At 45.7% G+C, this 23,106-nt stretch overlaps 1 protein-coding gene and 1 non-coding gene across 2 annotated transcripts; one reads left to right on the plus strand and one right to left on the minus strand.

Moving 5' to 3' along the window:
• The first annotated feature begins 531 nt into the window (after positions 1-531).
• Positions 532-22,769, plus strand: LOC103595680 (protein transport protein Sec31B-like). The gene is given in 18 exon segments (XM_008579129.1): positions 532-766; positions 3,340-3,426; positions 3,896-4,019; positions 10,592-10,787; positions 11,003-11,098; positions 12,044-12,187; positions 12,537-12,679; positions 13,724-13,823; positions 13,950-14,111; positions 14,736-14,834; positions 17,288-17,518; positions 19,848-19,922; positions 20,185-20,283; positions 20,587-20,673; positions 20,675-20,687; positions 21,212-21,390; positions 21,654-21,780; positions 22,331-22,769. Coding segments are annotated over 17 exon segments (2,220 nt in total). The 5' UTR covers positions 532-766; positions 3,340-3,347; the 3' UTR covers positions 22,597-22,769.
• On the minus strand, positions 3,528-3,601 carry TRNAI-GAU. The gene has a single exon. It is a non-coding gene; the product is annotated as a tRNA-Ile (tRNA).
• Positions 22,770-23,106: the final 337 nt, after the last annotated feature.

Below are 23,106 nucleotides of genomic sequence, written 5' to 3' on the forward strand. Positions count from 1 at the left end.
TATTGTTAGTCTCAAAATACAATCTTATTGCGTCCCTACGCCATGTTTTTCAGTTAACTTCCAATTATGTGCAGAACTGAATCAACTATTCCACAATCTGCATCCAGGCTACCAACACATCCACCACAGTCTCTGTTTCATGGTATGGGTGCCAATGAGTCTCTTCCTTTTTGCTGGGATTTCACCTGTCTTGCAGATCCAAGCGATAACACCTGTCTCATGTTCCTGAATTCTTCCAGGAATCCCCTGGTCCACAGTGATCTCTACCCCCAAGCACCTCTAGCCCTTAATTCAAAACTTTTTGGGCACCAATCATTGCTGGGCTGCAGTGTGTCACTCACCGCCATTTCTTTACGCCCTAAGTTGCTCCTTACCTTTTCAACTAAGTGGATTCCACTAAGAGCTCCTGGGGCTAGGGCTGGGTCTTCTACCGCTTCAATAAACAGAGAATGAATTGAATTAGAATTTTCCCTTTTCAGAGGCTGCCTCTAGAGCCTGGCTCGAATTGAATAGACCAGAATTTACAGGTCGGGGTCTGTGCCACTGCGCCAGAACTGCGAAATCACAGGGCAGGTGTGGGAAGCCCGATTGACACCGGGTCCCCAACTCTGCGCTCCATGGCGGTGCCTTGCTGGCCAGGACTGCTTTTGACCCTCCGCAGCCGCCGTCCACCGCGCCCAGCTGAACCGAAAAGCCCCTCTAGAGCACCGGCTGCGGCCGCCGCGCCTGACCCCTGAACCCTGACCCCGGCCTTCCCTCCGCGCAGGTTGGTTTTCTCCGCTGCCCTGGGGCCCCTGAAAGCACAGACCGTGCAGAGGCCCCGGAATGCCGCTTCTCCCTCGGGAGCGCGCCGGGGGAAGCTCGTTCACTGCGGAGACCCCAGCTGCGCCTGCCCCGCCCGCGGGTCCTGTCCGCCCTCGCGGCTCCGGCCAGTGCGCCTCACAGGGCCTGTTCCCCGCCGTGGGGTTGCACCCGGCTCCACTCTCCCTGCCGCGCCGGGGTCCCCTAGCCCGACGAGTGTCTCTTGTCAGCGCTGTCCTCGCGCCTTCCCATCAGCCTTGAGGCGACCTGACTTGGCCCCGAGCCCGCACCAGGTCGCTGCGTCCTGGCTTGGCGGGAAGGCCTGTTATTACTGACCCTTGCGCCGCGCTTCTGCGACGGCGGGAAAGAAGCTGTGCTGACCGTCCTCCCTAGGGACTGGACTGTAAAGGGTAGCAGTCGCCCTCTTTCATGGCAGGAATCTGCTCAGCTCTTGGTTGAATGGTCATAGCTTTCCGCCCCCCTCCTCTCCCCACCCCCTCCACCGTGGCTATTCTAACTCCAGCGGGAGCTCTTTTAGTGAACAGATGCCTCTGAACAAAGTGGATTAAGAGCCCATTTTCGCAATTCCTAGACTGTCAGCAATTTAAATACTTTATGGGGGTTGGTTTAGACTAGTATAATGGTTAAAAGTATGGATTCTGGAGGCTGATTGGGGTTCACATCCTGGCCTAGCCAGTTGTCTTCTCTGTAAATTGGGCATTATAATAGTGCTTATAGAACCATTGAGAAAATGAAATGAGATATGTATGTCAAATGCACAGTTGCTAATTACAGTTCCTATTTTTGTTAGATCATGCCCCAGAATCGTGAAAACGGTTGTGACCAGCAGGTGGCACTGCTGACTGTATAGTATATTGTGCAGCTAGTCAGAGGATACCCGATGTGTATAGCCTGAAGTGTTTAGAGCTCCCCTGGAAATCCTGGCTTAATTGGTAGCCTTAAACTTCCTTCAAGCTGGAAATTATATTAAAGATTAAGTAATACAACCTCCTGTTTTTGTAGGTGAGACTGACCTGACGGTGGCTTGCTCAAGCAGGTCACAGTAGGTCCCAAGTTTTCTCCCTCAAGTTCAGTGTAATTAAAAAAAAAATCTTTCTGCCCCTTTGCTAGCATGTTGGGATGGGACCTTGAATATGCATTAGAATTAGATTGAAAACTACAGAGTTAAGATGGATGTCTGCATTCTTTCAACAAATATTTATGGAGCACTTACTGTGTGCCAGACATTGTTCTGGATGAACAAAACAGACATGGTGCTAACTCTCATGGAGCTTACATATTAGTGGAAGAGACCAACAATGTAAATTTAAATAAATACGTAATTATAAATTGCTAAGAAGAAAAAGATGAGGTTGCTTTTAATTGGGTGGTTCACCTTTCTGAGGAGCTGAGAAGCTGAGCCCCCCAAAATGTGAGAAGAAGCCAGTCAATGCAGAGAGTGAAGGGAAGAGCATTCAAAGTACAGCATTTGTAAAGGCTCTGAGGTAGGAAAAAGTCAGGAAATGAAAGAAGGCTACCATGGCTGGAGAAAAGAAATAAGGGGGAAAGTAGCAAGAGATGAAGTTGAAAGCTGGAGACTTTGAGCAGGGCTCAAAGGAGTTTGGATTTTATTTGAGTGTGATAGAAATCATTGAAAGATTTTGGCATGGGATGCCAAAATTCTACTTTTTATTTTAGAAGTTCGCTTTTGCTGCTATGTAGAATGAATTGGGTGATGGCACAGGTAGCAAGGAGACAACCTGTTGGGAGACTATTGCAGCAGTCCGGATGCGAGAGCTGATAGTAGGTCAAACAGGTCAGTGGCAGTGGGGATGGAGAAGAACAGACAGATTAAGATATATTTTGGAGATAAAATAAGGAAGACTAAATGATGAATTAGAAGGGAATGAGGGAGAAGGAGGGATCAAGGATGATTATCAGGGTTTTGGGTTGAGCAGATGGGTGGATAGTGGTACCATTTCCCATGATGAAGAAAACTGGAGGAAGAACAGAAGAGATTTGTGGGGAACAGATGGTAGGATAGAGAATCCATTTTAGGCAGACTAAGTTAGGTATCTCTGCTATATCCAAGTGGAAATATTTGATTAGCCATTGCATATAAGAACTTGGAGCTCAAAGGAGAGATTTTTGTTGGTGATATAAATTTGGGAATCATCAGCATATGGATGGTATTAAAGTCAAGGAAATGGACAAAATCTCCCAATTATCTGGTTTGATGGTTATCACCATTGGGCCTGTAGCAACCAGTGCGATTGAATATCTTTTGAGGTTTAAAGCATTAGATTTCAGTAACTGGGTAAATGAACTGTTCTTAGGTCTCCAGATGGTCATGTATTTGTCACCCAATGTTGCCCTGAAATGCCCCATCTCATGGTAGAGAGAGAGAAACAAGATCTCATGTCTTGAGATGATATGAAATCCATGTCAGACCCAGATACTTCCTGGGTCTGGCCATTAAGCTTGCTAGTTTCTGTTTTTAGTTGGCCAAGGTTGATGTCATTTTTCTGCCACCTACAGGACAGACTATGAAGCTGAAGGAACTTGGGTGGCCAGCTGTTCAAGTGTGGAGCCCAGTCAACCAGTACCCTGTGTATCTGGCCACAGGTATGGTGATACTGTGAACTAAGATCCACTCGAAGTTCATAGCATATGAAACATAGTATCTACAATTCTTTTTTATTTTTTGTTTGTTTGTTTTTGGCAGCTGGCCGGTACAGGGATTGAACCCTGGACCTTGGTGTTATCAGCACCATGCTCTAACCAACTGAGCTAACTGGCCAGCCCTAGAATTCTTTATTGAGCATCAGAAATAGGTTTAGGATCATGGAAAGGTAGGGCTGGTTCACAGCATAAGCAGGGGGATATCAGGTGTTTTGAGTACTTGGGGGCAGCCTTGGAGTATGGCTTAAGGCTAGGCACTCATGCTTTCTTGCTTTCTTTACAGTTACCCTTTGAGAAAGGGTATACTCACCCCTCTCCTGTTCCTCCTCCTTTCCATGCATGTATTATACTTTAAATCCACGCATATATTGTTGCTCATTTGCTGCCTCTTCTCGACTTTTCTTGTGCCCAGGAACATCTGCCCAACAGCTAGATGCCTCTGTTAGCACAAATGGCACGTTGGAAATCTTTGAGGTTGATTTCGAGGACCCTTCTCTGGACTTGAAATGCAAGGGAGTCCTTTCTGCCTCAAACAGGTACTATTTCTCAATTGGTGGTGGGTATGCAGGGCAGAGTCTGCTGAAGATACTGATGAGGAATCCTAGGAACAGTGTGTGCTTCTTAGGGCTCATGAGAAGACAAGTGAGACGAGAAGGAGCTTTGCCAAAGTGGAGAGAAGTTAACTCTGGGATTCTTTTGCAAAAGGACTTTAAAAACAACCACCCCCATCTTTCTGGTTATCAGCAGCAGCAGCAGTCACCAGTGTCAGGCAGAACGCATGTGATAGGATGGCCCACACAAGCCTGGACCCATGTGTACCTGATCTCTTTTTGAACCCAGAGATGTTGGCTCCTTCCTCCCTTGGCTCTTGTGAGATAACAGCCTTACACAATATCGCCCCTTTCTGCCAACAGAGAGGAGAACGAGTGATCCTCTCCTCACTGCTATTAGGCCCTGATTGGTTCTCACGGATTTCATGGCTGTGGCAGGCTTACAGGACTAGATACTGTATCATTCATTGAGCACATATATACATCCCAGACACTGCACTAGGAGCCCTGTATATTCCATTCATTCCTCAAAATAAGCCTAAGCGATAAGTACCATTATTTCCATTTTACATAGGAGGGAATTGATGCTCTGAGAAGCTAGGATTTAAGTCTAGGCCTGAGTCCAAAGCCTACTTCTTTCCATTATTTCACTGTTCTTTTAAAGGTTTTGTAAAGGTGGGATTTATAGTCTGAAGCAGTGGTGTCCAAATCTTTATACCATCAGAAAAATGTACATATCGATTATACTCAAGTTATGTATTCAATATGCATGTATTACTATGCTACTATTGAAGTACAATTTCTACTGTTTTTTAGATTAAAAACATAAATCGTTTTCTTGTAGCCTGGTGAATTATCTTGGCCACCCTACTTTAGAGATTACTAATCTAGAAAGCAACTTTTCGTCTGGTGATTGATGAACTCCTTGTGCATTTCTTGGTCTCTCCGAGAGATTAGTTAAAATATTTAGGCAGAAGTACCCTGTTCTTTCTTTCCACAGTTTAACCTAATAATGAAAGGTTAATTATTGTTCACTGTTTCTTGATCCCCTTTATCGCCTTATGACAGCTTCCCTTATTTTGCAGTTTTTTACATCTCTTTGTATTTTCAGTACCTGTACCCTTTGAAGACCAGGCACTTGAAGATTTACCATTAATTATGAGACATTCTTAGTCCCTAAACAAGCATTTCAGAAAGGGCTTCTGAGAAGGGTGACCTTATTTAATAATGTTTATCCTTAACAACCAAGCAACAGCTTCAGCACAGTAGTAGCTCCTTAGGGATAAGGATTCTTAAGAAGGAGGCAATATAATTGTTTAAGAAACCTTGAAACAATTCTAAGATCTATGTGGGCAGAGATTTTTATCTATTTTATTCAGTGCTCTATTTCTAGCACCTAGAACAGTGCCTGGCATTATGTTTAATGAATAGTTGTTGAATGAATGAGTGATATTAGAAACTTCTAGGTTAACAAACAGCATTCATGTTCTACACTTGAGTTAGTAACATTTAGTCTTCAGTTAGTATTAGTGCCTTAAAGGCTTTTCAAGGGTGACTTAGTTTTTTAGCCAACAAGGTTGAAGAAACTCTTTGAAATGTAGCCACTAAATTTGGGAGTCATGAACTTCCCCTTATACTGCTGCTGCAGTCTGCAGAGATTTAGGGCTAGTAACCAAAATAAAGAATACAGTTGACACTATTGGTAGTATTTCATCTCTACTTTGGTATTTTTTTAAACTTTTTTTTTTTTTTGGCAACTGGCTGGTCTGGGGAACCGAAGCCTGACTCCTCTACGTTCTTTTCCCATCTCTATAACTGTGTCAAAAGATTGATTTTCATTCTCAGAGACCTAAGGGATTACCTTTGACATTGTCCTTTTTATTTTATTTTTTTTTATTAAAAAGATGACTGGTAAGGGGATCTTAACCCTTGACTTGGTGTTGTCAGCACCAATGCTCAGCCAGTGAGCTAACCGGACATCCCTATATGGGATCCGAACCCCGGGCCTTGGTGTTATCAGCACCACACTCTCCCGAGTGAGCCACGGGCCGGCCCTGACACTGTCCTTTTGAGGCCTTTCTGAAGAAATCATCTTAGATACCCCAGAATCTAAGACACCCACTTCTTTCTGTTCCAGTCTGGGTTAGGTCACTTACTCAAAGGTCAGTACCGTGAAGTACTGACCCACCTGATCAGGGTAGATAAAGGGCTACTTATCCTTTGTTTTGTGCTTTCCTCTCTCCTTTCTCTTCTGTGTCATCTTCTGAATGGGGTAGTGGAAAGCACAGTTGTGTTGGGTTGTAGCCTTGGCTATAGTATTAATAGAGCTGTGTGATTTTGGCAATGTTAAGCCAGTTGTCTTAGCTTTCCTCTCTTACATATAAAGAAGAGGTTGTACAGTATGACTTCTGGGAATCTGCTGAGACCCAAATTCCAGTCTTATGTTCAATCTCTCTTTCCCTTTCTTTTTCTAGTGTTATTGCCTTCCTTTTCCTTTTTTAAAAACCTCTTCTTGTGCCTCTCCATTATTAACTGAACATACTATTTTCAAAATCTCCTTTCCTCTGCCTGCCCTTTTCAACAAACCTGTGCCTCATCTAAATTTGGGTACTGGAGTTTCCCTTATTGTCATTCTGCGATGCATCAGAGAAATATCTATCTAGCAATATCTGTTTAGAAAGAGAAGTGTTCAGAAACAGTGGTATAGGTGTAGATAAGGAACAGCTTCAAGCTATAAATAGACTGAAGAGAGTGCATGGATAAATGCCTCTGGATGCAATCAGAATCAATGTGGACTAGCATGTGCACTGAAGCAGGCAACGTTGGGTTCGTTAGATGAATTTCACTCAAGAAGAAAGATTTCTGGACGAATAATACATTATTTATGTCATTGTTGAGGACATAGGTGCTGTGGCTGAGTGAGGTCAGAGGCCAATGTGTGGTCTGCTACTCTCCACCCTCTGTCTACACTGAGGTTCTGGATCTCTGAGTGGCTTCCATAACTTCTGTAGGACCCATCCTCTAGTATCACGGAGAAAGTAGGTGATCTATCTTCTATCTTTCCATCTTTATCTCAATTCTAGCTACTTGGGGAGCACTGTGACCCCTTTTTGGGGGTGCCTCTGTAAGGGACAACACCAAGCAGAAAAAAAAATCATTCTGTGTACCTGTCTTAGTTTTCCTGTTATTAAGACTTACCTCCTCTCTAGAGGCATCAAGATCATAGAGTAGAGAGAGCATGGGCTTTGTCGTTGGATTGACCTGGGTTCAAATCCCGCTTTGCCATTTATTGTTCTTGTGGGCTGGTTATTTACCTTCTCTGGCCTTGTTTTCTCTGCTGTAAATTCATGATACCTAGTAGATACATAGTAGTCTGCTGCATAGTATGTATTCAGAATAGTTTATCTCTCAAACAGTCATTGCTCCATTCCACTGTCTTCATTCTCCAGCCTGGAGCACTACCGTCATCACTCCAACTTGTAAGGAGACTTGGATTCCCCCAGCTCTTTTGGCCTGGATGTGGACAAACTCTTTTTCACTTTAGCTCACTAATACAAGGTTAGGATTTTTCAAAAGGGACCATACTAAGCAAATAAAAGTAAAATTCAAAACAGTGAATAAATCATGGAAGCAAGAATTTATACAGCAGTGATTTCTAATTGTAAGGTAGCTAAAGCTTGGTCCTAGATGAGCTTAGCTGGTACCGGGTCCTGATCTCACAGGCCTCAGTTTATTCTTTTCAGCCTTGTCTCTCTCTCCCTCCCTCCCTTCCTCTCTTCCTTCCTTCCATCTTTTCTTCCTTATTTCCTTGTCTTTTCTTTTTTCTTTTCTTTCCTTCACCAGCTGGCTGGTACAGGGATCGATAGCCTTGTTGCTTTCATTTTACCATGAGCTGGTTGTTAGGGCTGGTTCTATCTTTATGAAATTCAGCTTCTTCCTCTATTGTTCTAAACTGGTATTCAGTCTGATGTATCTAGTAGAGTGGTCTCAGCCCTGGCTGCTTGTTAGAATCACCTGGGGGCTCTTGTTTACTATGTAAGTTCTGAGGGCCTGTCTCTGGAAATTCTGCTTCACAGGGTCTGGTAGGAATCAAGGAACCTGTATGAGGGTACTTCAAAAAGTTCCTGGAAATATTTGTATTATTTTTTAAATCTATTTCTCCACCAACTTTTTTTTTTAAATTTATTTTTTTATTATGAATATTCATGAGATACAAAGCTGATTGTCACCCCTCATGCCCATGATGTGAGGGCCAGATTTATACTGGCAGCATACCCATTACCAGAAATTGCTTTCGTACCCTGTGTCCCCCATCTCCACGAACTTTTTGAAGAACCCTCATGTATTCTTTAGATGCCACCCATCATTCTGTGATACCATATGGTTTCTGTCGTTGCCATCATTATCCTGGGAACCTCTTTAGTAGAGAATTCTACTTGTATTCTCATGTTTTAAAAGTTCCCACATTCCTATACAAACTCATCTTCCTATCCCTTCTTACAACTCTCAGTTCCTATTTTCAGGCTAAAGGGCATCTTTTTTGTTTTTTAACTTTTTATTTTTTAAAAATTAAACTTGTAGGAAGGTTGCACAATAGCACAATGAACAATAATATGATCTTCACTTATATTCATCAGTTGTTAACATATTGTCATATTTGCTCCCCTTTGTCCCCCTCCCCCTTCCCCTACACACACACACACACACACATACACACACATGCACGTGCCTGTCTCTTGTTTCCTGTCCATTTGCAGAGCAGAAATGATTGACACTCCTCCAGTTCACTGTATGATCAAGTCTCCATCCTTGCTTAACTCAACCCAGGTGTTCCCATTCTCCCGGGTGTTCTCTATCACAACCTGTTTAGACACTAGCTTAACCCTCACTAGTGAGGTGGTTAACAACAGAAAAGTACTTTCTACGTGCATACAGAAAGAAAATCATTTTGTCACACCCTGTTTTCTGCATTTCAGCCACTGCCCTCTTTTCAACCCTTTAGTGATTCTCCCTTGAGGTTTCAAGTACCTTTTACTCTAGTCTGTATGTCAATTGCTCTGACCATACTGAGGTCACTGCAGCCTCTCCATTCCCATATGAGTATTTTTTACTGGCTGTACCCTCTTCTAGTTTCTGTGTGACCTGTTATGGGCTTCTCTAGCTATTCTCTTGACTTGCTCTCTGCCCATACTGAGCCCTAGTCCCTGGATGACATAGCAGCCTCTTGAGCCACTATGGAACACATTCTTCTGCTATATTAAGATCAGTGTAACCTTAGAAAACAGGCTTTCTGGCAGTAGCCTTAGAGCTACCATGTGTCAACTCTGCTGTTTTGCTTCAGATGCCAACCTAGTCTGAACTGGTGTATATCTGTTCACTTCTGACAGGTTGGTTCAGCTCTAATGACTGGTCAGACAAGTTCCTGCCCTATCACCCCACTCAGTCTTTTTGCTGACTGTTCCCAGGATGTGGGTATATTTCCTCATTTGATGTGAAATGTGGCCTCTCTGAAGGGCTGTTGAAATGTCCTTGGCTAGCCACCGTGAAGTGGGAGACAGATCACCTATAAAGCTTTAGGGATTTCACATGCCTTCCCCTAGAGGCTTTGTAGAGGACCCAAACTTGTCTGCAGAGAATCCAGGGTCCATCTTTTTCTTTTGTGCAAGACACTGGCAGTGTCTTGTTTGAAGCATACTTACAAAGCCAGGAAAATGTTTCCCAAATGTGGCATTTATCTTTTTATGCCTCTTTGTCTCTAAGAATGGCCTATTGCAGCCATGTAGCAGCTCCTATTGGGCAGCCACATGAGACAAACGTGGGTTGGGGGTCTTTTCTCACTTCCAGTTTGAGAGGAAAGGGGGGACTGCAATTGGTGGTCTGGGGAGCTGGCTTCTAATCAGTTACATAAGAGTTTGGATCTTCCTTTCAATAGGAGGCAGTATTTTGTGATAAGAGCTTAGACTCTAGAATAAGATAAGCCCAACTTTGAGCCTTGACTCTGCAAATTCCCAGCTATAAAATGTGGCTAAAATTACTGGGTCTGTGTACAGAAGTTTTATAACTTCTCTGTGCCACAGTTTCCTAAATTGAAAATGGAGACCATAGTAATACCTCATAGAGTTGCTAAATATCAAATTAGCTAATACATGTAAAGCACTTAAAACGGTGCTTGTTACATACGAGTATTCAATAAGTTGTTTTTATTACCTGAATATTTGAGTTATGAGGATTAAGGAAATAATCTATTTGATTATTGATCACTGAGCCTATATAACTCCAATGTTAATGTTAAAAAAAAAAACAAAAAAAAACCTACCCCACACGGCTCAGAGGCAGTGGCTTCCTGGCTTCTAGTGTAACAGAGATGGAATATTTTTTTCAGAGAAAGACGGGACTGGGCAGAGGAGACCCGTCTGTGTCTGGGAAATGAAGGAGACAGACAGGACCCAGCTAGGGGTGGGGATACCTCATAATGGCAGAGGCTGACAGAGATGCCCACCCTCTGCTTGTTGATGTGGACCTAGGTTGGTGCTGATACTGCTTCTTCCTCTTTGTAGTTTTCACAAGCTGATCTGGGGGAGCTTTGGCAATGGGCTTCTGGAAGGCTCCGGGGTTATTGCAGGAGGTGGAGACAATGGCATGCTTACTCTGTACAGTGTGACCCACGTCCTGTCTTCAGGGAAGGAGCCTGTAATTGCCCAGAGACAGAAGCACACGGGGGCTGTCAGAGCACTTGACTTTAATCCTTTCCAGGTACAACATTTCAGTTAGTCAAACACGGCCAAGCCATGAAACAACAGGTCTGAGTGGAAGCCTTCCCTTGCGGCCTCTGATCTATAACTCTGAACCCTTTCCAGGCTTTTCCAGGGGAGGTTTTAGATAGCCCCAAATGTGAACTTCTTTTCCCCCCTTCCTCTCCTCATCTCTTCCCAAGATGGTGTGTCTCCAAACACCTTTTGTTCATACAGGGCAACCTGGTAACCTCAGGGGCCAGTGATTCTGAAATCTTCATTTGTGATCTGAATAACCTGAGTGTGCCAATGACCCCAGGATCCAAGTCACAGGTGAGAACACCCCTACTTGCCCCCAGCCCCTGACTCCCTCAGGTAAAGTCTTAAGTTCTGGAGCCGGCCAAAGCACAGGAGGTTTCAGGCTTTACCACTGGAGGGCAATAAAGCTCCACACACTAACACATTACCAGCCAGATAAGAGCTGGGGTAGAGGGTGGGATAGGGAATGTGTAGGGGGTGGTTGGTTTGTGATCATTAGTTGTTCTAGGAATTTCTTAGAGAAATGAAGGTTGGGGAAAAAGACGCGTAAAGAAGGAGCGGGGTGCTGTTTATCAGAGCATAGTTTCGGCAGGGTTGGGGAGAGCCCTGGGCTCAGCAGAGAGGGAGCAAGAGTAGGACTCCAGACGTACTGTTGTCCTTTTTGCGGGGATGGTCAGCTGTGTCTGTGTATATAGCTCTCCCATGCAGTTGGGGCTCTGGTGTGTCTTCTACTTCTGAGTGTGCCTGTCAGTCTGTAACTGGGCCCATCTTTTTGCTTCCTGGCTTGTCTCTGTCTTGTGCTTACAGTATCGTGAGGTAAGTTAAGTATGATTTGATAGCATTTTATGCCCTGAAAGTAGCAGAGGTTTTTCTTTCTGCCTCACTCTCTCTGGGGAACTTGGATGTCAATATTTCCCTCACTCCCTTACCTTCCTCCTTCTTTCCCTCTCTCTTTGTCCTAGACAAGAGGGCTGTTTTAAAATCTTGACTATCTTCTTAGGAGAACCCTTGGATAGGAGTAAAACCCAAGTGTGCCTGCCATCCCCTCTGCTTCTACACCAGTACCCTAAAGGATACTCCCTGGAAAAGTCAACTCCCAACTCCCTGAGACTGTCTTGGTTTGGGTAGTCCCATGTGTATTCTTGGGCTTGCTGTGGGTGGTTGGGAGCAATGGAAAAGCAGATGTTGCCTGGTCCAGGGATGACAAGTTTTCCTCCCTCTGCCCCCATCCTGCTTCAGCAGCCCCCAGAAGACATCAAGGCACACTCTTGGAACCGGCAAGTCCAACACATTCTGTCTTCTGCTCACCCCAGTGGCAAGGCAGTTGTGTGGGATCTCAGAAAGAATGAGCCTATCATCAAAGTTAGTGATCACAGCAACAGGGTGAGTAGTGAAAGCCAGAACACATGCTGGGGCTCAGCTTCTCCCTTGGGCCTAGCAGTTGGAGCTGCTGCAGGCCAGGGTTCTGCTTTCAGCTGTTGGACATGTGGTTTAAGCCCCTTAGCAGATTTCCTATTGATAGCGAAAGCTTAGGGCAGCTAAACAGAGCTGATCTTGAAGCTTTTGCCATTTCTGACTTATTCATGGTTATTACTTATTTTCTGATGACTGTGGTATACATAGAAGAGACATAAAATGTGCCCTCAGAGTGGTCCCATTCCAACTGGGCAGAAAACGTTCATAACCAGAAGAGTGAGGTTGCATCACCCATTGGGCTATGCTTTGTTCACAGCTGTGCTGCTCAGGCCTGGCCTGGCACCCAGTCATAGCCACCCAGGTAGTGCTATGTTCAGAAGATGATCGTCTCCCAGTGATTCAGTTGTGGGACTTGCGCTTTGCCTCCTCACCTCTGAAAGTGCTAGACAGCCACAGCAGGTAGCATCTCAAACCCCAGCTACATCCTTAGGGGGATGGTGGGCATAGCTGACCTGGGTACAGGGACAATGGATGCCTCACTTTAGCTTCTAAACATCCTCCCTGGCTTCAAAGCCATTCCAATGAACATTGGTCACCCAATACTAGCTCCAGCCCTAACCAAGAGGAGTTCCTTTAGACCTTTGGGTTATGGGAAAGAGCCTAAGATTCCATCTCACTTCCAGAGATGGGAGTAGGGACGGCGTCATTAGAAATATTGGAGCCAGTGTTTAGTCCCTCTAGAAGAATCCTCAGGCTCTGGTATGGGGAAAATGTTCATTTCTTTAGGTGATGAGGTTGCTTCCTCTAAGACTTCCTAATAAAAGCAACTTGGCTTCCATCTATCCTGTGGACAGGCCTGCCACTGAAGCTATACCTCTTGGCCCACAACAAAGGGTGTAGCTCCACAATCTGTTATTTCTTTTTCTTTCTTTTTTTTAAAAGATGACCGGTAAGGGGATCTTAACCCTTGGCTCAGTGTTGTCAGCACCACGCTCAGCCAGTGAGCGAACCAGCCATCCCTATATAGGATCCGAACCCATGGCCTTGGTGTTATCAGCACCGCACTCTCCCGAGTGAGCCACGGGCCGGCCCCACAATCTGTTATTTCTAACCAGAGGGCCACGTTGCCTTTATATCTCCTTGGGACTTTTGGGGGTTAGGTCTTCACTACCCTCCCGGGCTGAAAGCAGCCATAGGGATGGGCATTTGCATGATTCATAATCCTTACTCTTAGTGAAAAGCAGCAGGCCCTCCTGCAGTTACCTGTGGGAGGCAGAGTGGCACAGTGCATAGTGCACAGGCTCTGGGATTCAGCTTTTGGTTCTGGGTGTGCAACTGTCTGAAAGTTACTTAATTTTTCAAAACCTCGTTTTCCTCATTTGTAAAGTGAAATCAGACCACCCACTGTATAAGGCTGAGATTTATCTAAGGTATATTTGTATAAGATTCCTTACTCTAGTTGGCATTCAACAAATGTTAGTTCCTTTTTCCTTTCCTTTTTAGGGGGATCTTGTCAGTATCATGGAGCCAGGCTGATGCTGAGCTGCTGCTCAGTAGTGCCAAAGACAGCCAGATCTTGTGCTGGAATCTGGGGAGCAGTGAGGTGGGCTGGCCCTTCCTTGAGTTTGCTGGGATGGGAGATCAGATGGTGGAGGAATCCCAGCTGCAGCTATGTTTGTTGGGTTTTGTGGACTGTATGGTCCCTACTGGTTGTGTTATTTCATATTAGGTGGCATATAAGCTACCCACACAGAGCAGCTGGTGCTTTGATGTGTAGTGGTGCCCTTGGGACCCCTCAGTGTTCTCTGCTGCCTCCTTCGATGGCTGGATCAGTTTGTATTCCGTGATGGGTAGGAGCTGGGAAGTCCAGCACATGAGACAGGCTGACAAGGTTTGAAGGGCTTGGTGGAGAATGTTGGAGGGAAGGGACTGTCTCTATTTGGGAGGGGAGAGAAAGACATATGGCCTGGGAAGAAGTGGGGTCTATCGGAGACTGGGAGACCAGGGCCATAGATTTGGGAGGGCTGCGCCTTTGTCTCAGTGCCCATTTCCTGGGAAGATGTCCATTTCTGCCACAATATGAAGGCGGCCTTCATGTTGACTCTTATTATTGGATGTTCCCTGTGGTTTTTCAGGGACGTTGGATCTCTATGCTGGGACATTCAGGAGTATGAACCATCTTACCTCTTTTTCTCCTATAGATCCATTTTGTGTCACCCTCCATTGTAGACTTTGACTTCCATGCAGAACCAACTGCATGGAAGTCTCACCCTCACTACCAGTCCCATCCCCCTCCCCTGGAATATGGGAGTCTGGCCTTTCTAGATCCAAATATACGACCCAAGGATTCCTCCCAAAATGAAGTTTGTAGGTAGAATTCCTGGCTTAGCTGCCATCTCAAGCTGGTGATGCAAGTGTCCTTTTCCCCTCGGATCTCCTCTTCTTTCAGCAAGTGTCCTTTTCCCCTCGGATCTCCTCTTCTTTCAGCAAAGGCCAACCTCTCCCACCACTGCAGGTGCCAGAGCAAGTGGCCCAAGCATCATTGATACCTCCCCTGAAAAAGCTCCCCAACTGCAGGCGTTTCATTTGCTGTAAGTGTAGTGGGTGTATGGGTGTGTGTGTGTGTGTGCGTGTGCGTGTGTGTATGGGTGTGTGTGTGTGTGTGTGTGTGTGTGTGTGAAGTCTTCTATGTGCCTAGCATGGAGCTTCAGTAGGAAATTTATTGTTTACCTCTCAAGTAGAGATCTACTGTAGCTTCCCTCTCTACCCCTTCACCCATTCTACACCCTGCCTGCTCTGCCAAAAGAACTTGATTGCTTTAGACCTCTTTGTTATGGAGAGCCCTTACATGTCTGAGCTGGTAGTCAGGAATACAAAGAAGGAAAGAAAAAAATGTGGATTTCATCCCATCATTTCTCTGCTCAAAACCTTTCAGCCCCCTGTTGCCTTATAGACTCAAGGCCAAATGTACATAGGATTCCACTTACTTTTCCAGTTTTCTTCCCCACTTCAATCTCACATGCTCTGTGTGCTCCACTTCCGTATTACTGTTCCATGAATAACTCCTTAACTCTCCTGCCTCTGCTTGTAACCTCCCTTCAGCTTCTCTCTTGGGTCCATTGAATTCTACTGCAGCCTTTCAAGGCCCCCCACTTCAATACCAGCTCCTCTGTGATGCCGGTCTTTAACTCTAGTCAAAATTAACCTCCCTTCTGTAATCCCACAGATTTGTGGGATCCTCCATTTTCTGGAGACCCTATTCAGTAATAGATTCTTTAAGTACAGGGACCCTGTCTTGTTCATTTTTACATCCCCAAAGCAGTGTTTCTCAGACTTTAATGTGCATACAAGTCACATAGGGATCTTATTAATAATCAGATTTTGGTTTATTCAGTCTGGAGAAGGGCCCAAGATTCTGATTTTCCTACAAGTTCCCAGGTGATGCCCTTGCTGCTTGTGTAAGGACCAGCACATTGAGTAGCAAGACCCCAAAGCACCTAGCACAATGTTCTAAATACTACGTTTGAATTGAAAACAGATATATAAAAGTAGAGGTTCTTGTTTTAGGACCCAACAGTTTCATCAGGGAGTTAAAATTAACACACTCAAGAGGCAGTGAAGTTTTAAAAAAAGCAGGTAGTGAGGTGAAGAGTTCTAAGGTTACAAGGCCTGAATTCTTATTTTTGCTCTGATCTTTATTAGCTGGATAACCTTGAGCAAGCCACTTAACCTCCCAGGACTTCAGTGTTCTTATCTGTAAAACGGAAGTAGTAATACCTTCCCAGCTTAAGTTGTGAAATTGACATGGACCTCAAATGAGAATATATGTAAGCACTTTGTAAAACTATCAAGTACTATATAAATCAAAAGTTTAAATGATTTTGTTTAGCACTGAACTGTGGTGTAGGTTTTGTGCTGTAGGAGTCAAGAGAAATAAGAATTCTGACTGGGAAAGTTCATTAAGGAGGTGAGTCTTAGGAAAGGAAGTAGTGAATAGTTAGGGAGTAAAGCAAACTGTGGTGTAGGTTTTGTGCTGTAGGAGTCAAGAGAAATAAGAATTCTGACTAGGAAAGTTCATTAAGGAGGTGAGTCTTAGGAAAGGAAGTAGTGAATAGTTAGGGAGTAAAGCAGTAGTTGTCAGCCTTGGTTACACATTAGAATAACATGAAGAATTTCAAAAAATACTGATGCCTGGTCCCAACCCCAGAGTTCCTGATTTTATTATCTAGTGTATGACCTGGCAACTCTGACTAGCTCTCCAGCTAGTTTTAATGTGCAGCCAGGGTTAAGAACTGATGGAGTACAGGAACTTTTTAAAGCTCCTGTTTTGTGCTAGGTGCTTTATATAAAGTATCTAATTTGGCTAGAAGGGTGCTCCAGGTGGGAGTGTTGTGGTGGGGAAAGGCATAGAAGTAGGAATGAAACAGGCATATTGGAGATGTGGAGCAATCACATAAATAAGCCCGGGAAAGACAGGTCTGATTTTGTGGAAGTTTTGTTCAGTCCAGGCAGAGGAGCTTAAGCTCTTGCCTGTGGCCCTTTGAAAACATTACAAGCTCCTGACTAGGAACAGGATGGTGCAGGCAACAGGGTGGTAGTCTAAGGCTTAGATTGGAGGAATGAAAAAAACACAGGCCAGCAAACTATTGCAGTAATCTAGCTATGCTGGCACTGGGAATGAGATGGAGGGGACCTGTATGAGAGACATTAAACAAGGAGAGGTAAGACTTTGCTGTTGTGTAGCTATGGTGGGTATAAAGACTATGTTGTAATATCAAGGTGTTCAATCCATGTGACTGGGAAGATGGCAGTCCCAGCACAGTTGAGCAGAAGACAGGTACCATGTGGTGAAGTTTTAAGCTGATGGTGCTAAAAATGCAAAAGTGGTTTTGATATGGGAGTACATTCGATACTCAATTCCTGATCCTGTTCCACTCCCAGGAGCTCTCTTATTATTGGTTTCCTGTCCTAGGGGTGACCAATAAATAGCCCTCCCTGTGATCCTGACTTGGGGTTAGTTTTTGGCTTGAAGGTATGACCTTTACCCTTCTTGCTTTTCCTCTCCAGTTTGGGGGGATGCTGGTTACCTTTGGCCTCCCCAGCAACCCTGCCCATAATGTGTCACAGCCTTGTCCTTGCCTAGTCTTCATCAGTCAAGTGACCACAGAATCTGAATTCCTGATGCGGTTAATGGAGCTGCAAAAGGCTCTGGAATCAGGAAGTCTCTGGAATTATTGTCAGAACAAGAGCCAGCAAGTGTCACTGCAAAGCGAAAAGATGCTCTGGCAGTTCCTGAAGGTAGGAAGCCTAAAGGCTGGCTGCTCAGAGGTGTTTCCTCAAAGCCTAGAACTCCAACCTCTGTTGACTCCAGGAGATGCACAACCACACTGTGACCCAGATTAGAGGCCCTAACTCCCGTTGCTTTTTTTCCTTACAATACTACACCTACTCCATGGACACAGAATCTTCACCCTTTACCAGAGGCTCAGAGGCCATTTGTGGAGTGGCTAGGGAAGACGTGAAGTACAAGAGACTTTTTCCTTTGTTGCTACCATTGCCAACTTCCTGTATACTTTACCAGAGCCCAGGCAAAGGCTTTCACAGTAAACTGGTATGAAGGAAGAAGAAAGGGAGAAAAGAGAAAAAGGAGGGAGAGTAGGATCAGTTGGAAGGGTACATCGTGATAAGAGAGCTTTGAATTTGTTTCAAGTAACCCAAGGCAAATCCTTGTGGTGGGCCCCAGGGTTTAGGTGTCACTGTACTCTGGAGACATGCATTCATTTCCAGTTCTAATTTAATTTCAAGTTGCTTATGACACCAGGAGGAGGCTATACCTTTCAAAGGAAATGAGCAAATGAGAGGTCTGAGGAAGAAAAGGAAGTTTCTGACTGGTCAGACAATGGGAAGGTTATGCAGATCTTTGGGATTATAGAGAAGAATGCAAAAAGAAAGGCAAAGGCTGTCCTAGGGGGTCTGAGAGGGACTCTGGGTCTGTGCTTCTGACATAGCAGAGCTTTATGAAGGTAGATGTTGGGAAGCTGAGAAAGATAAAAGGATTTGAGAAAGATCATCTGCTATAGCATGAAGCTACAGAAAGATGTGGGAAGAAAAGAAATGATGCTTTTGTTATACACAGGATGCAAGCCCAGGAATAGGAGGTAGGAAAGCGAATAGAGGGAGTGCTCAGGAGTTCAGCCTTTACTCTGTTAAACAAAGGAGACAGCAGTGCCAATAGGACAGGGGGGAGTGGAGTTTAAAAGCTATCCAAGAGCAGCCCATCACGGTGGTGTCTGAAGCTGAGTATGAACATTTCCAAGGGAAGAGAATGGAAGGATGAGCAGGCCCAAAGAGATTATGAGAAAGACTGTAGTCAGAATTCATGGTTCAGGGTAGAATAAATGAAGGGTGGAGGCTAGCTAACCCAGATTAGAAGGGCTTCAGGAAGGCTTGGTCCTCGATATTTAGGACACTGGGTAGAAAGCTGACTTTGTTTATTGTATTTGTGCAACTTCTTTTATTTATTTATTTTTTAATAAAGATGACCGGTAAGGGGATCTTAACCCTTGAATTGGTGTTGTCAGCACCGCGCTCAGCCAGTGAGCAAACTGGCCATCTCTATATGGCATCCGAACCCGGGGGCCTTGGTGTTAGCAGCACCACACTCTCCCGAGTGAGCCACGGGCTGGCCCTGTATTTGTGCAACTTCTTTTATTTATTTATTTTTTAATAAAGATGACCGGTAAGGGGATCTTAACCCTTGAATTGGTGTTGTCAGCACCACGCTCAGCCAGTGAGCAAACTGGCCATCTCTATATGGGATCCGAACCCGGGGGCCTTGGTGTTATCAGCACCACACTCTCCCGAGTGAGCCACGGGCTGGCCCTGTATTTGTGCAACTTCTACTGGCAGTTTTCTCACCTAGACATTTAGACTCACAAGACTTGGTGGGCTACACTTGGCATCAGTCTCCTCAGAAGAATATGGGACAGGGACCACAGCTTGTCAGCAGGGCAGCATCAGGCCGTCCCCTTCTGTGAGAGTCCTTGTAGCAGTCCATGCAGCAAGTCAGAGTTCTCTTCCTCATCTCTCCAGAGGACAGCTCAGGAGATGAGATATACAACAGGCGGGTGTGTAAGTTGTCCTGACTGAGAAGACTCTTGCCCATGAGAGCCAACATCTCTTGTACCAGCTCTGAAAGCATAGCTTCCACAGTCCCTTCAAGGGATCTGTCCAATTACAAGAGTCATTGCAACTAAGGAAACCCAGAGCATGGTGTCCACATCAATTATTTATGGTTTACATAGTTCCAGTCTAGATGTGGTTTTACCAATCACAAGCAATGTTGCCTAGAAACAGCTGACATTTTACTCTTACCAGGGTAACAGAGCTTGGAAGTCGACAGAATGTCAAAATCTCATGCAGAAGGGGGTTTTGTTATCACTGCCCATAGCCCGGCAATAAATCAACTCTGGGGAGGGAAAGGAAGAGATGGTGTTGCCCTGCTGAGGGCACTTCTGGTAGTACAAAGAATACACTCGAAGGTACACTGGCACAGATGTCCACCTTGGTGCAGGAGGAGGGTCATTCATGTTCATTTAATGTAGACTTTTCTTTTGTGTGCTCTTAGGTGACCTTAGAGCAAGTCTCCAGAATGAAATTCCTAAAGCTATTAGGATATAGTAAAGAAGAGCTTCAAAAGAAGGTAAGCTGCTTTTCACATTAGAAACATGTACTTGTTGCAGAGAACAAGAGAATCCTGTCAGAGGAAGTCTTCTCAGAATACTTCTTCCTGGACTTAATTAATGCATATACAAGAATTTTACCTCCTGGAGTAGTCTTTTTCCCAGGAAAATAGATGAGGATCTTAGAGAGTCCAGTTGGTGGGGTATGGAGGTGGGAAGAGAGCATAATGCTCATTTGACCTTATGCTGTTAAAAGTGGTGCTCATAGGTCTCTCCCTGCAGGTGGCCACACGGTTGAAGAGTGACTTGGGGCTAGGTGAGAGCCCTCAGTTCAAGAGAGATGACCTCAACAGTAACGGACAACAGGCCTTCTACAGCCAGGTGTGGTAGGAGCCCAGCCGGCCTGACCTAGGGTAGCGTAAGAGACCTGTCTTTAGGGCTTTTTCCTTACTCTCAGAACCAGATGAGACACAGAGTCCATGAGTTTGGGGGCTGGAATTTTGGGGAGTGCAGCTGTGTCTTAACCATGAACTAGGGCCCTTCCCAAACCTTATTATTCTGGTTATTCTTTTAGTTTTACCTATTAAGGGCCAAATAGAGCTCTCAGAGTGTGCTACATGACAGTGCTGTCTCTATCTTCTGGGTTTATTTCCTAAGTAGTCACCTCTGTCCTTCCTTGCTCAGGCCTCCAAACACACCACAGAGGAAGCCTCTGCCTCCTCAGCTTTCTTTGATGAATTGGTCCCTCTGAACATGACTCCTCGGGAGATTCCCCATCACAGAAGGTACCCTGACCCTGACGGAGAGAAACTCTCTGCTTGGGAGTAGATGGGCCCAGAGTTCTTTGACTTGAGACATTATCCTCTTGTCCCCTGCCTCCTACCTTCCTCCCACCATCTACTTGGGTGGGTCTCTTACCAGTTAGTGCTCTCTCTCTTGTTGCAGATTTTCATGGATGGGTCTTTCCTGTGGAAGGCCTTGTACCAAGATATTTGTCTGTCCTTCTGTCTTCTTGCTGAAAGGACCGTGACCCTGCCCATGCTGAGCAAGCACACATCACATCTGTGATACTGCCGCCTGAGTCCCCTCCCTTGTCTTAGGCCTGTGTTTAGACAGCTAATACTGGACTTGGGCACCCCTGGAGCACCCGACTGCATATTATTGCCAAGGAATGAAACTCGAGGGTTTTGTTTGGAACAAGGCAGGCTGAGTGATAGAGAGCTATAAGGGGTGTGTTGTGGACTCTACAGGGGACGGGAAGCTAGGGTCTGAGAGCAGACTAATGTTTTGGGGATGCCTCTGCTTGCAGACACCGATGGACTCCTGAGCCAGGCTCTCCTGCTTGGGGAACTGGGTCCTGCTGTGGAGCTATGCCTGCGGAAAGAGCGCTTTGCTGATGCTATCATCCTGGCCCAGGCTGGGGGTGCAGATCTGCTGAAGCAAACACAGGAGTGCTACTTGGCCAAGAAGAGAACCAAAATCTCCTCGGTAATTGCTCACCTGCAGAAGAGGGAAGGGGGTTACCTGGACCTTATCAGGTGATGCCTACACCTTGAGGCTGGCATTTATCTGTCTCTCTCTCCTTCTCCTCTAACCACCCCTGCCTCACTGCTAGTTCCTACTCAGTGGCCTAACAGGAAGCCTGCTCATGGATGACTTTTCTTAGCACATCCCTGTGCACGACTCCTGTTGCCTATGCTGGCTGGCTGGCTGGCTGGCTGATGGCCTCCTTCCCTCTCTGCCCATTACAGCTTTTAGCTTGTGTTGTGCAGAATAATTGGAAAGACATGGTGTGTGCCTGTAGCCTGAAGAACTGGAGAGAGGCCCTGGCCTTGCTACTGACATACTCAGGGCCAGAGCAATTCCCTGAGCTCTGTGGTAGGTGTGGTGCTCGGCTTCAGAATGGAGTGGTGTGACTCCAGTGTGGCGTCAATGGACATAGGCAGGGAGGAGGTATAGGAGCAGCCTGAGCTCTGGAGGCCAGGCCGTGTTGTCGGGGCCAGGGGCTGGCTGGCCAGAGCAATTCCCTGAGCTCTGTGGTAGGTGTGGTGCTCGGCTTCAGAATGGAGTGGTGTGACTCCAGTGTGGCATCAATGGACATAGGCAGGGAAGAGGTATAGGAGCAGCCTGAGCTCTGGAGGCCAGGCCGTGTTGTCGGGGCCAGGGGCTGGCTCGGCCAACAGGCAAGGACCATGGCACATGCTCCTACTTTTTCGTAGGGATCATTTACTGTCCTGTTTTGCTTTTTCTCATCACATCTTGGTGTGAGAAATTTGCCTTTCAGTGTACAGCATGGTTAGGCTGTGCTGTCTTAAAGCCACGGTAGCTGCTTGTCCTGTAGTTCATGGTCCTCCACCTGTTTCCAAATAGGAGAAGGAGGAGGAGCACAGGGAAGCTGTGCCATTAATGAAGCTTCCTCTCTTTGCAGACATGTTGGGAACTCACATGGAGCAAGAGGGTGGCAGGGCCCTAACATCTGAAGCCAGATTCTGTTATGTGTGCTCAGGGAGTGTGGAGCGGCTGGTAGAGAGCTGGGCAAAATGCCACCAGGCTTCGTCCCTCATGGATCTGCAGGTATCTATTCTCTGCAGGGCTCTGGCCACTTCATATCAGGCCCAGGAGAGGCTAGTGATGGGGAAGTGCAGGGATATCAGAGGTGAGTCTTCTGGGTACAGGCTGCAGCCAAGGTGTTAGGGAGGAGCAAAGGGCCCTCTGGATCTTCTCGCAAGGGTGAGATATCGCCTCCTTCCCTGAGGGGAGACTGAGCAGCAGCTGCTTGGGTATTATAACCTTCATGATTTTTTACCATTTCAGCTTTGGTTATACAAGTTTATCCAGTATTTGAGTAATAGTGAGCCTGGCCTATCAAACACTGTGAAAAGTTCTGTGGATCTAAACTATCAGGAACTCTGTGGGTGACCAGAAAAGGTTGGGGCGGGGGGCGGTGTCACAGACTCATGGAGAGACAGAAGTCACACATGAAACAATTAGTATCACAGAGTCTGTGGTTGATGATGTACTAGCAGAAAGGATAAAGAAAGCAAAAAGAGGAGGCAGAGATGTAGAAGAATCTAAGACTCAGATGGGTCCAGTTGAGCCTAATCTTAACAGCTTAGGAGGGGAGGCCAAGTGGCCCTTCTCTGTCATATCTCATATATCTCTGCTTTCTGCCTTCACCTGGGTATGGCCAGACGAGGATCTCTA

This window comes from Galeopterus variegatus, unplaced genomic scaffold (assembly GCF_000696425.1).
Source record: "Galeopterus variegatus unplaced genomic scaffold, G_variegatus-3.0.2 Scaffold1817, whole genome shotgun sequence".
NCBI lineage: Eukaryota > Metazoa > Chordata > Mammalia > Dermoptera > Cynocephalidae > Galeopterus > Galeopterus variegatus.